Here is a 13324-nt window from a genome sequence, read left to right on the forward strand (position 1 = left end):
ATGTCACCAATCCAATAACGACACTACGTAATCTCATACAAAAATTTAAAAGGTTTGGAGAAGTACGCAATTTTAAAGTTAACTATGATAAGTCAGAGATGTTAAATATATCATTATCAAATGAAGTTCAGGAACTCCTTTAAATGGCAAGAAATAGCAATTAAATATCTAGGGATCTATATCCCAAGAAATATGGCTAAACTACAGGAGTTAAACTAATCCAAAACGTTATAAAATCACTCCAAAGATATGATACAATGGTTTATTCATGGATGGGGAGAATTAATGTAGTGAAAATGCATATAATACCAAAATTACTATATGTATTTCAGGCAATACCTATGGTTCCTTCAATTAACTTAATAGCCCAACTACGCTAAGCCATAGAAAGTTTAATTTGGGCTCAAAAACCATCACAAATGAAAAGAGAAATCCTAATTAGAACAAAAGAGAATTGAGGTTTTGCCCTTCCAGACTTTATAATATACTTGCGTGCAGCATCTATAATTAAGATTATAGATTGGTTTCACAAATATATAAACAATGGGTAACCTTAGAAGAAGCTATTATTTATCTGCAACTTAAGTCACTCCCATGGATTTAACCCCAGTTTTGACCAGGGAAAAAAGAACTAACACTTTTTGTGACATCAACATTAAAGATATGGGACACAGTGCTGAAAAGGAAATTATTTTTTAATCCGTATTCTCCCCAGCATTAGAGGCTACACATTTTATTAAATGGAATAGGTCAGAGAAGAGTACACAAGGATAGTACAGACCTTAGTGGATGGTAAGCTTCCTTGATTAGCTGAATTAGGACATGAACACGGACAAAAATGGATGCAATATTGGCAATTACATACAAATATTGGATCAAGTTTACAACTCTCCCTGATTGATAGACCATGAACTAATTTTGAGCAAATCTTAATAAAAGAACAATAAACGATTCTTAATCTGTCAATCGTATATAAGCTTCTATTTCCTCCTGGGTCTTTGGAGGAAATAACATATATGAGAATGTGGGAAACCGAAATAGAGAGGCCAATTTCATTACCAGAGCAGAGGAAGGCATTTTAGTTAATACACAAATTATCTTTAGCGACCAAGCATCAGGAAAGAAAATATAAAATTATGATGAGATGGTATTGGAGCCCTGTCGATTTATATAAAATAAATGGAGATATTTCTGAAAAATGTTGGAGATGTCTTAAGGAAAAAGGTACAATGATACATATCAGGTACAGGTGTCCAATGGGGAGAAATTTCTGATTTAAGATATTTAATATATACCAGTTGGTATCGGGAACTGGGATACAACTAAGTATTAGTATTTCAATACTATCTATTATTCCTGGATCAATGAAAGCTATTGGGGCGGATGTCCTTCGCCATATATTAACAGCCGCTAGAACAGACATTCTCAACCAGTGTTCCGTGGAACCCTGGGGTTCCTCCAGAGGTTGCTAGGGGTTCCTTGAGCTGTGGCTGATGAACCACCTTTTTGATGGTGCGTACAAGGTTCAAGGTTCAGCATCACTTAGCAAAGCCAGCAGCATGACACAAAATATATTTTTAGTTGTCTTTAACGGTGGCGTTTCGATCAATAATGTTGGCATCTCGATCAACATTTTATACCACCAGTATAAGGGGCATTGTTCTATTGACCCATGATGAATTGGTTTTAGTAAGGGTTCCTCGAGACTTGAAAATAATTTTTGGGGTTCCTCTAGGGTTAAAAGGTTGAGAAAGCCTGCGCTAGAACAGTAATAGCCCGAAACTGAAGAAAAGCAAAAAGCCCCACAATAATAGAATGGGTCTGCGAGATGAAAGAAATGCAATCCTTGGAGAATGACTGACTAACTTCAAGGAGAGTCTAAATAATTTAAATCAAAAAGCATGGCAACAATGGGAAGAATTTCGGGCCTCCTCAACTATTATACAAATAAATATCAAAAGGAGCTGTGCTAGAACATGACAGCACTAACCAATTCAATATATTGCGAAAATTACCATAATAGTATTGAAAATTCATATTACTTGAAAATTATGCAAAAAGTGACATAAAGTCCTGCAAAATGATCAAAATACTAAAGTGCGAAAACTGAAAACAAGTAAATGAATAAATATAAACAGTTACAAAATTAATTATGTATATAAATCAAATTCATATATTAATATCACATAAAGAACTAATATATAAGTGCAATAAATGTGGCCATGTATCACTATCACATAAATAATCAAATTCAATCCCCTGTGTAACAGTCCTCAAATGTGTATTAAATTTAAACACGATCGTGCCGATCAAACTTCCACCAAAGGATGTCTGTGAGCCACCTCCACCACTAATAAACTGCTGCTTACCGGAATTTAATGGTCCCTTATTACAGGGGACCACACAACATGTTGTTTGTAACCACAGCCGAGGGTAAGGATATGAACACAGAAGAACTCTTAAAGTTGGTTCAAACTATCCGCCACAAGGGGCCATACTTGCGTTCCAATGATATATCAAAACTCCCACGTATTAAGCCACAGTGAATAAGATATGCGGCCAAGTTCCCAAAATGAAAAATAGACTCACATGGCATAAAACCTTTTAAACTTGAATTCTCTAGTTTAAAAATGCGCACTTACATAGAAGACAAATGTATCCAGCATAAAACATGCGAGCCGGCCGGCCTCACTACACAGCCCGTGGCTTCCGGGATCTGGCGTACAGCTACCAATGGGGCCCTCCCCCATTTCGCCAACATGAAGGAAACCAACAACAATTTAACCAGGGACCCCCCATGTCTGAGGGCGTGGGCATGCTCGGGGTTCTTTTCCTTATCTGGGTCGGAGCTCATATCCCTATGGCTCAAACTCTTATGGTCAGTCTGACAATCTTGTACAGACTCATCCGTATGATCCTGCATTAGGGCATCCCAATTTATATGGTGACCATTCAGTTGTACACTATGATGATTATGATTATAATGTTCACATCCAGAATAGCTTTGCCCCTTTGAGGAATTTGGGGCTTTTTAATGAAGAACCCCAACAATCTACTTCGATTAGTGGAAATAGTGTCTGGACCCCTGGGGGTTACTATGGTTTTAACCATGGTAACTATCGTGAGGACAGTCACATACAAGGACAGCAAAATTGGGGTTTTCCCAGGCCAAATCAAGCAACAGAAAGAGTTGTAGAATTAAGAGAGGAACTCAAGGGGGGAGGTATGCTCAGTCCAAAAAGACCAAGAACATAGCAGGCACTGGTATATTTAATTTAAGTTTCCATACCCTCACAGGTCCAGGACTGAAAGTCCTTGATAAAGGCTTAAAGTTCACTCCCCCAGAGATATCAGTAAATTTCAAACATACATGGATATCCATTAGACTTGTGCACAATGGAAAATTTCGTTTAGTTTTGGTTCGTTGTCATTCGTAAAATACATCATTTCGTTCTGTTATATTCGTTATGTTGCGTTAATACGTTTTCGGATAATTCGTTATTATTCCTAGAGTGTCGAATTCATTTGTTCGTATTCGTTGAAATTCGCTATTTATGTATGTATATTCATTCATGATAATGATTCGTAGTTTGGAAAGTCGTTTGTTTATTGATTCTTTTAACATACACAGTGACAACGTCTATTCTCCTCGGCTCAAATACAATACAACACCCTTGTAACTCAGTTCTCAGGAATGCACTTTGCCAGTAATCCATCCTCCAGCACAAAATAAATTAGTTGATTGGACTATAAGATTTACTTTGAGCTGACCTTTTGTTTCATCTCTCTCGTATTCGTTGTTATTCGTTATTTGTTTATTCGGACATTCAGATGCATCCGAATGTCCAAAAGATGCAAAATTAGGCCGAATTTCGATTTGTTACGAAACAAATTGCACAAGCCTAATATCTTCGTAATATGTTCGTAAATGAAATGTACAGAGGTATATTGCTTCAAATCCATATACCCCCCCCCCCCCCCCCCCAGGACAGGTGCTCAAACTTTTATATATTCTGGTCTGGCAAATTCCTCTCTGTTTAACCCCCCCGGGACATTTACCACCCACACTTAAGGTCTTCAGGGATTTAACCTTGAAAGACCTAGATGAGATGCAAATCAAATCTGTAAGAAACAGGAAAGAAATAGATTTAGGGATTAATACCCTCTGTGCCAATAACAACTTGGTTATATGTCCTGCAGATAAGGGAGGTGGCATAGTCATCTTGAACAAAGATGACTATATGTGTGAGATTTACCATATATTGAGCGATGAGGCCACCTATACCCCTTTACCATCTAATCCTACCATTAGGTACACAGGCATTTAGAACAACTAGTCAGTAGAGGTGTTGAATTATGTATTCTCAATAAAAAAGAAAGTTTCTTTCTGATTCCAAGAGCACCTAGAGTTCCAATTATCTACTACTTGCCTAAAGTACATAAAAGTCCTACTTGCCCCCCCCAGGACATCCCATAGTGAGAGGGATTGACTTTATCACCTCCTGGGTGGGCAAGTATATAGACTTTCTTTTTACAGCCACTAGTGCGGGATATGCCCTCATATGTAAAAGATACCCGACACGTTATTAGTCTTCTTTCCAACCTCAACCCTAGGTCAGGGATGCGGTTGGTGTCGGTCGACGTTACTTCCCTTTATACCATAATCCCTCATCAATTGGGTTTAGATGCAGTATCATTTTATCTTAACAAGGCTACTAATTTACCCCAGATTCAGATACAGTTCATTATGGAATTGCTGGAATATGCAGCCACTCATAATTTTTTCTGGTTTAATGGCCAATTTTATCGGCAGGATAGAGGAGTTGCTATGGGGGCTAAGTATGCCCCCAGCTTGGCAAACCTCTTTATGGCCAAATGGGAGGAGGATGTCGTCTATGCCTGACCCAGACCAGAGGTTATCATGTGGGTTTCGATACATAGACGACATCCTCCTCCTATGGGATGGAGACGAGGAGGATCTGAAGGACTTTATGCATTCCCTCAACATAAATGATAGGGGTATACATTGAGACTATGAAGTAAGCTCGGAGTCAATACATTTTTTAGATCTTACCATTTCTATTTGTGGAGATAGTTTTGTCACCTCCACATACTTTAAACCTACAGATCGAAATGTGTTTATCCCTAATGTCACCACGCCTCTTGGTTACGATCCGTGTCCAAGAGTCAATACCTGAGGTTGAAACGTAATTGTATGGATCAAGATACGTTCCTTCTTAGATAAGGGATACTCTCAAGAGTTTTTAGATGGTACTCTGGATTTCGTCAAAAAAGTAGATAGAGATGTCCTACTGAAAGAAAAACCCAATGATCAAAGACGGGAGACCATTCGTAACCCCTTTATCACAGGTTTTTCGTACCAACATTCTAAGGTGAAACATATAATTAATAAACATTGGCATATTTTGAAGATCGACAGGGTTCTAAAATCCATTTTACCAGAGAAGCCCCAAGTGGTTTTTAGGGGTGCACGGCCCCTAAAAGATGAGCTGGCCCCAAACGTTCTTAATCCCTCTGCAGTGGTATCCAACCTTGTCTCTGAGCTCACTGGATATTATCAGTGTAGGAGATGCCAAATTTGTGCTCTCAATGGTTGTAGCACAAGAAGGACTCATTCCTTTATGTCCACGTGCACATCACAGAGTTTTTCTATGGAACCTTTTATCACGTGCTCCTGCACAGGGGTAGTATATATGCTCCAATGTCCTTGCGGCCTACAGTATGTTGGCCGGACTAAGTGCCCACTCCAGGTTTGCCTCAATGAGCATATCAATAATATACACAGAGGGTTTACCAAACACTCAGTTTCAAAACATTATTTTACAGCCCACAGGGACCCCGCTGGTGCCATCTTTTTAGGTATCGATAAATTTAGGCCCCATTGGAGGGGCAGTAGTCTGGTAAGGAGTATTTCCAAACTAGAAATGTCTTGGGTGCATAGGGTTAAATCTTACACTCCATATGGATTAAATATAGAAGTGGATGTGAACGCTTTCATTGATAACTCTTGAAGAGAATCAGAACTGCAGAAATTGCATATTATATGATTCTTGTAAACTGGATCTGAGTCCTGGGTGGCATGTGTTTTTTTTTGGTAATATGTGTTACCCCATGATTAGTATTAATTTAATATTGAGAATTCAAATTAAATTTTTAGATTTTATCTTTTATTGGATTTGAAATTTTTGTGGTTATTGGATAATATATAATGTATAATTATAATTTTTTCATCTAACTGTATAGATAGCGAATTAATGATAAATAATAACTTAACATGCTTATGGTATATTCAGGTGCACTATGATGCATCATGCCATTTAACAGATTTTTTCATTTCTAATTCTATTTATTTTTATCTATTTTAAAATTAAACTATTTTATAAAATATTCTAATGGCAACTTGTGATGTTTATTGGCATCCCAGTACCATTACCGTATATGTTTGAGGATGTTTCACCCTTATTGTTATATATGCGGTATATGCATATGGATATTAGCTGCCTATCTGCTTCTTTCACATATTCATATTATGGAGAGTTGACTTTTCCCTGAGTTAAATTGGCTCCTTAGATGTCTGTGGCCCGGGACTCAGACCGAGGTGTGGCTGTTATCTTTGTATATACGGTTTCCCCTCAAGCCCGGTGGCCCTCCGAGGGAGAGGGGCCATTGATGGGGGGGGGGGGGGGTACTGTCAGGGCTGGCTTAGCCCTTCCTTCTCTGGGCTGGCCGCTCAGCTGTCGGCTAATTGCCAGTTCTCTTCTTTTTCCACAGTTACCAGCTGTTCCCGATGATGTTCGCCTGACCTGCCTATTTAAAGCCTTCCAGCTCACTTTTTCCTTTGCCTTCGCGCTGGTCACATCACAAGGAACCATCTCCTGCTGTTTGTTTCAAAGACTGGCTTGCTGACATCCCTCCTGGCTTCTTATCCTGCTTGTGGTTGCTCTCCTTGGATCCCTGACTTCTAGCCTGGCTGATAATCCGATTTGGTTAATGAACTTTGGACTGGCTGACTACCCGATCTGGCTACTGGCTATGCTTGACTACGCTTTTTTCTATTTACCTTTTATTTTTATTAATAAATAAGTGTGATTTGATTGTACTTCTGTCTCAGTCTGTTTCATGGTTTCTGACAGCCATGTGAGTCTATTTTTCATTTTGGGCCGCATATTTTATTCATTGTGGATTAATACGTGGGAGTTTTGATATACCATTGGAACGCAAGTACGGCACCTTGTGGCAGATAGTTTGAACCAACTTTAAGAGTTCTTCTGTATTCATATCCTTACCATTGGCTGTGTTACAAATAACACGTTGTGTGGTCCCCTGTAATAAGGGACCATTAAGTTCTGGTAAGTGGCAGTTTGTTTATTCATGGTGGAGGTGGCTCACAGACATCCTTTGGTGGAAGTTTGATTGGCACGTTGGTGTTTAAATTTAATACACATTTGAGGACTGTTACACAGGGGATTGAATTTGATTAATATTTATGTGATAGTGATACATGGTCACGTTTATTGCACTTATATATTAGTTCTTTATGTGCTATTAATATATGAATTTGATTTATATATATAATTAATTTTGTAACTGTTTATATTTATTCATTTACTTGTTTTCAATTTTCGCACTTTAGTATTTTGATCATTTTGCAACACTTTATGTCACTTTTTGCACTTTATATTTTCCGAGCACTTTTTGAATAATTTGCACGTAATATTAATTTTCAATATTATTACGGTGATTTTATACTTACTTTTCACTATATTGAATTAGTTAGTGCTGTCATGTTCTAGCGCAGCTTCTTTTGATATTTATTTGTGCAGGTGTTGTATAACATATTGAGCCGCAGCTTATTCATTTTTGGATAGCGCAGTTTTTTCTTTTTAAACTATTATACAATATCTATAAATGGGACCATATCCCCCCCCCACCTTTTTTTTTCATGGTAGTGTTGGTTTAACCACTTCCCGACTGGCGCACGACGATGTACGTTGGAAGAATGGCATGGGCAGGCAAATTGGCGTACAGGTACGTCCAATTAAAATTGCCCCCATGCCATCACGTGCATGCCGCCAGCGGCGCGCGCGCATCCTGGTCACCACCCCCGTGAGTCCGACTGCTGGTCCTGTGGACTCGATCGCCGCGGGGATACCTGCGATTGTCTCATGGGGAAGGAGAACGGGGAGATGCCGATATGTAAACAGCATCTTCTCGTTCTGCCTAGCAACAAGTCACACTGATCTCTGCTCCCTGTGATTTGAGCAGAGATGAGTGTTCTGTAAATCACAGCCATGCCCCCCACAGTTATAAACACGGCCCTAGGATACACTTAACCCCTACACTGCCACCTCCTGGTTAACCCCTTCACTGCCAGTGTTATTTACACAGGAATCAGTGCATTTGTATAGCACTGATTGCTGTATAAATGACAATGGTGTCAAAAATGTCCGATGTGTCTGCCAGAATGTCGCAGTCACAATAAAAATCGCTGATCGCCCCCATTACTAGTGAAAAAAAAAATATTAATAAAAATGCCATAAAACTATCCCCTATTTTGTTAACGCTATAACTTTTGCGCTAACCAATCAATAATCGCTTATTGTGATTTTTTTACCAAAAATATGTAGAAAAATACTTATCGGCCTAAACTGAGGAAAAAAAATTTTTTTAAATATATTTTTTGGGGATATTTATTATAGCAAAAAGTAAAAAATAATGCGTTTTTTCAAAATTGTTGCTCTTTTTTTGTTTATAGCGCAAAAAATAAAAAACGCAGAGGTGATCAAATACCACCAAAAGAAAGCTCTATTTGTGGGAAAAAAGGGACATCAATTTTGTTTGGCAGCCACGTTGCACGACCGCACAATTGTCAGTTAAAGCGACACAGTGCCTAATCTCAAAAAGTGCTCTGGTCTTAAGCCAGCAAAATGATCCGGGGCTTAAGTGGTTAAATCTCTAGGAATTAGTGGAGAGTAGATGTAGGAATGACATTAATTAAATGTAAATGATGTAAGAATTTTAGAAATAGAATTGGAAAGTAGAAAGTATTATGGGATACAGGTACTCCCAGCCGTATATATAGAATGATATCCAATTTTATAATATGATCAAAGATTTTATATATATATATATATATATATATATATATATATATATATATATATGTGTGTATTTGTATAAGTGTTTTAAAAATAATAAAGAGAGATTGAAAACAAAAGCTCTCTTCAGCCCTGAGCTGCATCATTTAAGCATATTGATTGTTAGTAGTTATTTTCCCTACTAATTATTACCGTAGTTTAAATCTGCTTTTCCTAAAGGTAGCACTAATTGAGTAGTGTAGTTGTTTCTCTTGTGCTTCTTGGTCCTTTAATAAGGTACTGTACAATGCAGGATAATGTGTAGGCAGCTTTGTCATTTCACTTTGCCAAGCTACATTGTATCACAGTTCTTTGCAAAGAAGCACACGAGAGATTTCGTGTAGGCAATTGTTCACTTTTGTAGAAGAAAAGTAACTGTTCATTGTGTGTTCGTTTTACTTTTTTCTTCCCTTTCAAATATCTCCTCTTAGTATTGTGTTAAATTCTTCCAGGCAAATGCTTGTGCAATGCTGGCTACTGTTCTCCTAAATGCTCTCAGTTCTTCCTTTGCAATCAAGATTATGTTACTAAGGAGATTTTGCTTTTATTGGTGCCATTGATTTGTGTTAATAGGTTTTGAATACCTCTCTGTATTCTTCCGCAGACAAGGCCAAAAGAAAAACTTCCCTGAGTTTGGGCATTTACATTACAAATGGAGCATTGGTGTAATGAAGCCGATATTAAGTGGACAGTTGAAAGAGAACTAAAGAAGGGCACTCAAGTGAGTAATGAAGACTGGGCTAGTACAGACCTCTAGCCTCCTCCCCCATCTGCAGCAAGGAACTATGAGTAGCAAGAGGGCGCCCCCCTGAGTACAGACCACCCACCACATGCAGCCCAAAACTGCCCTAACAACTCCTCCACCTCTTCGGTCCATTATCCTGTGAGTTCTAAAATATCGGTTTTGTTGTACAGCTTACCAAAAGTTTATATATTTTTTTACAACATGTCAAACTGTAGTAAGGAATGTGAAGTATCTGGTAAGTTAAAGATTCATGTAATGGCATCAGTGTCAGAGGATTGATTGACCATAATCCTGGGGATTGAAAGTAATACATATACCTTGTCTAGTTCCAAACATCGCCACTTAGGGCTCATTCAGCTTGTGTTGTATTAATGTATATATGTTAATGCACACTGTATTAAGGCAGCCTCTTTTTTAAAGAACTGGCAATGCACCTCAATGCACTAAAATGGACCAGACCTATTTTAAAGACAGCACACCCCAACACATGCCAGGTGCACTGCAGTGTGGCTGTGTTGGCCACCATGGTAAAGAAGCATTGGGATACTTTTTAAAATGAATGACAACACACTGAACAGAGGTTTAAATCACGGTAAATAATGTGTTTTTACTGCATGTTTATACTTAGTTTGAAAATGTGCATCTTTGTGTGCTTCAAACATCCAACCAAGTCCAGCAAAAAATATAGTTGCTTCGTCACACGATTGGATTTCTTTATTTTGTTATCCTGGCTTGTTTTCTATGGAACTATAATTAAACTATTATATTGGACTGAAATCTCCATCTATTTCTAAGGGGGGAACAGGTAGGATTTTTAATGCATAAGAGACATCCCCTGTATGCACATACAGCTCACTATAGCAATTCAGTAATGCCGAATCTGACTGCACTCCCATGCATGCGTAAGAGTAACATCATATTGGCCCAGCCAATAAAATTGTCCGGTGTTCAATCCCCAGGAGTTGACTGCTAGAAGATGTCAGCAGCCAACGGGGAACTCCAGGATGCCACGTCGCTGGAGCCAAGGTGAGTATAGTTCCGGATACATTTTCTGATAATTTCACTTCTTTTACCTATTCAGGATTTTTTTTCATATTTTAGTTAGGTAAATATATGAATATTTAATATTTACAAATCTCAGCCAGTAGTTGGGAATTTTGGCTTGTAATAAAATATTTTCCAGGCTGAGCTTCTATGCTAATAATGTTACAGAGATCAATAGCTCAAGCTCAAAATAACACTAAACTTACTGATTAGTCAGAGATTGTCTCATCCCCCCCTTTCTGCCTGCCTGTTCAGACAGGACTGTGTAGAATTTCTTTTTTTTAATACTTTTTTTGACTGTAAAGAATTTCAATTAGACAGAGAAGGTTTGCTCATGTTAGAATGTGTCAGAGAGAGACAATGATTCGTTTTTGAAATTTCAAGTCGTTTTTGATGACCCCTGTTTTTTTATGGATTGCCAATGTTTGCAATAGATTATTTGTCTTGCAAAATTAAACAAGGAAAGTTTCTACTGACAGACAGGTGTCCTACCTCATCAATTCAGAAATAAATGTGATAATTCAGGTCACTCCTTAACCACTTCCCGACCAGCGCACGACGATGTACGTCGACAGAATGGCACGGGCAGGCATATTGGCGTACAGGTACGTCCAATATTCAATGCCGCCCTGCCATCGGGAGCGCGCCGCCGCCGGCGCGCTCCCGTGCTGGTCGGGACCCCCGTGAGTCCGGTCGCGGGACCCGCGGACTCGATCGCCGCGGGCATCCCCGCGATCGTCTCACGGAGCGGCCGAATGGAGGAAATGCCGAGTAAACAGCATTTCTCCATTCTGCCTAGCAACTAGTGACGCTGATCTCTGCTCTATGTGATTGGAGCAGAGATCAGTGTTCACTAAATGAAAGCCCAACCCCCCCACAGTTAGTAACACACCCCTAGGAACACTTAACCCCTACACTGCCACCCACTGGTTAACCCCTTCACTGCCAGTGTCATTTACACAGGAATCACTGCATTTATATAGCAGTGATTACTGTATAAATGACAATGGTCCCAAAAATGTGTCAAAAATGTCCGATGGGTCCCCCACAATGTCGCAGTCACAATAAAAATCGCTGATCGCCGCCATTACTAGTAAAAAAAAAATAATAAAAAATTATTAATAAAAATGCTATAAAACTATCCCTATTTTGTAAACGCTATAACTTTTGCGCAAACCAATCAATAATCGCTTATTGCGATTTTTGTTTACCAAAAATATGTAGAAGAATACGTATCGGCCTAAACTGAGGGAAATTTTTTTTTTTTATATATTTTGGGGGATATTTATTATAACAAAAATTAAAAAATAATGCGTTTTTTTCAAAATTGTTGCTCTATTTTTGTTTATAGCGCAAAAAATAAAAACCGCAGGGGTGATCAAATACCACCAAAAGAAAGCTCTATTTGTGGGAAAAAAAGGATGCCAATTTTGTTTGGGAGCCACGTCGCACGACCGCGCAATTGTCAGTTAAAGCGACACAGTGCCGAATCGCAAAAAGTGGTCTGGTCTTTGACCAGCAAATTGGTCCGGTCTGAAAGTGGTTAAATACATATGATCCCTAAATCAATACCTGATCTTTTACAGGGAGTGTGATGATTTTAATGTTCTTGTAAGGATGCAACACAAGCGTGAAAATAATCTTCATATTGTTTTCTTCATGCTCTGGTGCATTTTCTTTTAGTAAATCAGGACCAATACTGAACAGAGATGGATTAAGACATAATGAGGCCCTAGGCAAAGTAGCAACTTCGGCCTTTATTCCTTTGATTAACACAGATGAGGACTGTAGTAAGAACAGATAATCCATCCCTTTTGTATTGTATGTACATAAAGGGCACACCTCATCAGACACCAAATCCCTAAAAATGCATCTCTGCCTTGGAAAGTTATAGACACGTGTGCAGATTTGCCTAATAGTGCTATACCCTGGTTTACTGTAGGAGGATGAAGGTTGCAGCTAGGGCCTCTGGACATCCACTGGGCCCTAAGATTCTGCCTGAGTTGCCTTGTGAATAATATGGTTTCAGTGTTGTAGACCTCATTCATATACCTTTTCACTAATGCTAGACACACATATATTAACCTCCCTGGCGGTACGATTATTTCGGATTTTAGGTGCTAAAAGCGGTACAATTATTTTGCATGAAAATTTGGCGTTTTATATTGTAGTCCTGTAATTCTTAGCAATAACTCACATAAATCTGTCCAAACCAGAGTCTAGCAGACATCCCGGGTATGATAAAGTTTGAAAAATGAAATCATAAATTATAATATAATAAATAATTATAAATAATTGTACCAAATAATAATATAACAATAATAAAAATTATTCAATAATGTAATCAAATCAAAAACACTGAAATTTGCTCAGTTGC

General features: G+C 38.4%; 1 protein-coding gene across 1 annotated transcript in view; it reads left to right on the forward strand.

The window, feature by feature from the left end:
* CHIC2 (cysteine rich hydrophobic domain 2) overlaps positions 1 to 10604 on the forward strand; it is a 93500-nt gene extending 82896 nt beyond the window's left edge. Inside the window, exon 6 of the mRNA XM_077477483.1 lies at positions 9763 to 10604. Within this exon, the coding sequence (XP_077333609.1) occupies positions 9763 to 9789 (27 nt within the window). The 3' untranslated portion in view covers positions 9790 to 10604. The remainder of the gene's footprint in view (positions 1 to 9762) is intronic.
* Positions 10605 to 13324: the final 2720 nt, after the last annotated feature.

The sequence above is a fragment of the Lithobates pipiens genome, unplaced genomic scaffold (genome assembly GCF_037356315.1).
Source record: "Lithobates pipiens isolate NorthernLeopardFrog02 unplaced genomic scaffold, aLitPip1_a1.2 Scaffold_13, whole genome shotgun sequence".
Classification (NCBI taxonomy): Eukaryota; Metazoa; Chordata; class Amphibia; order Anura; family Ranidae; genus Lithobates; species Lithobates pipiens.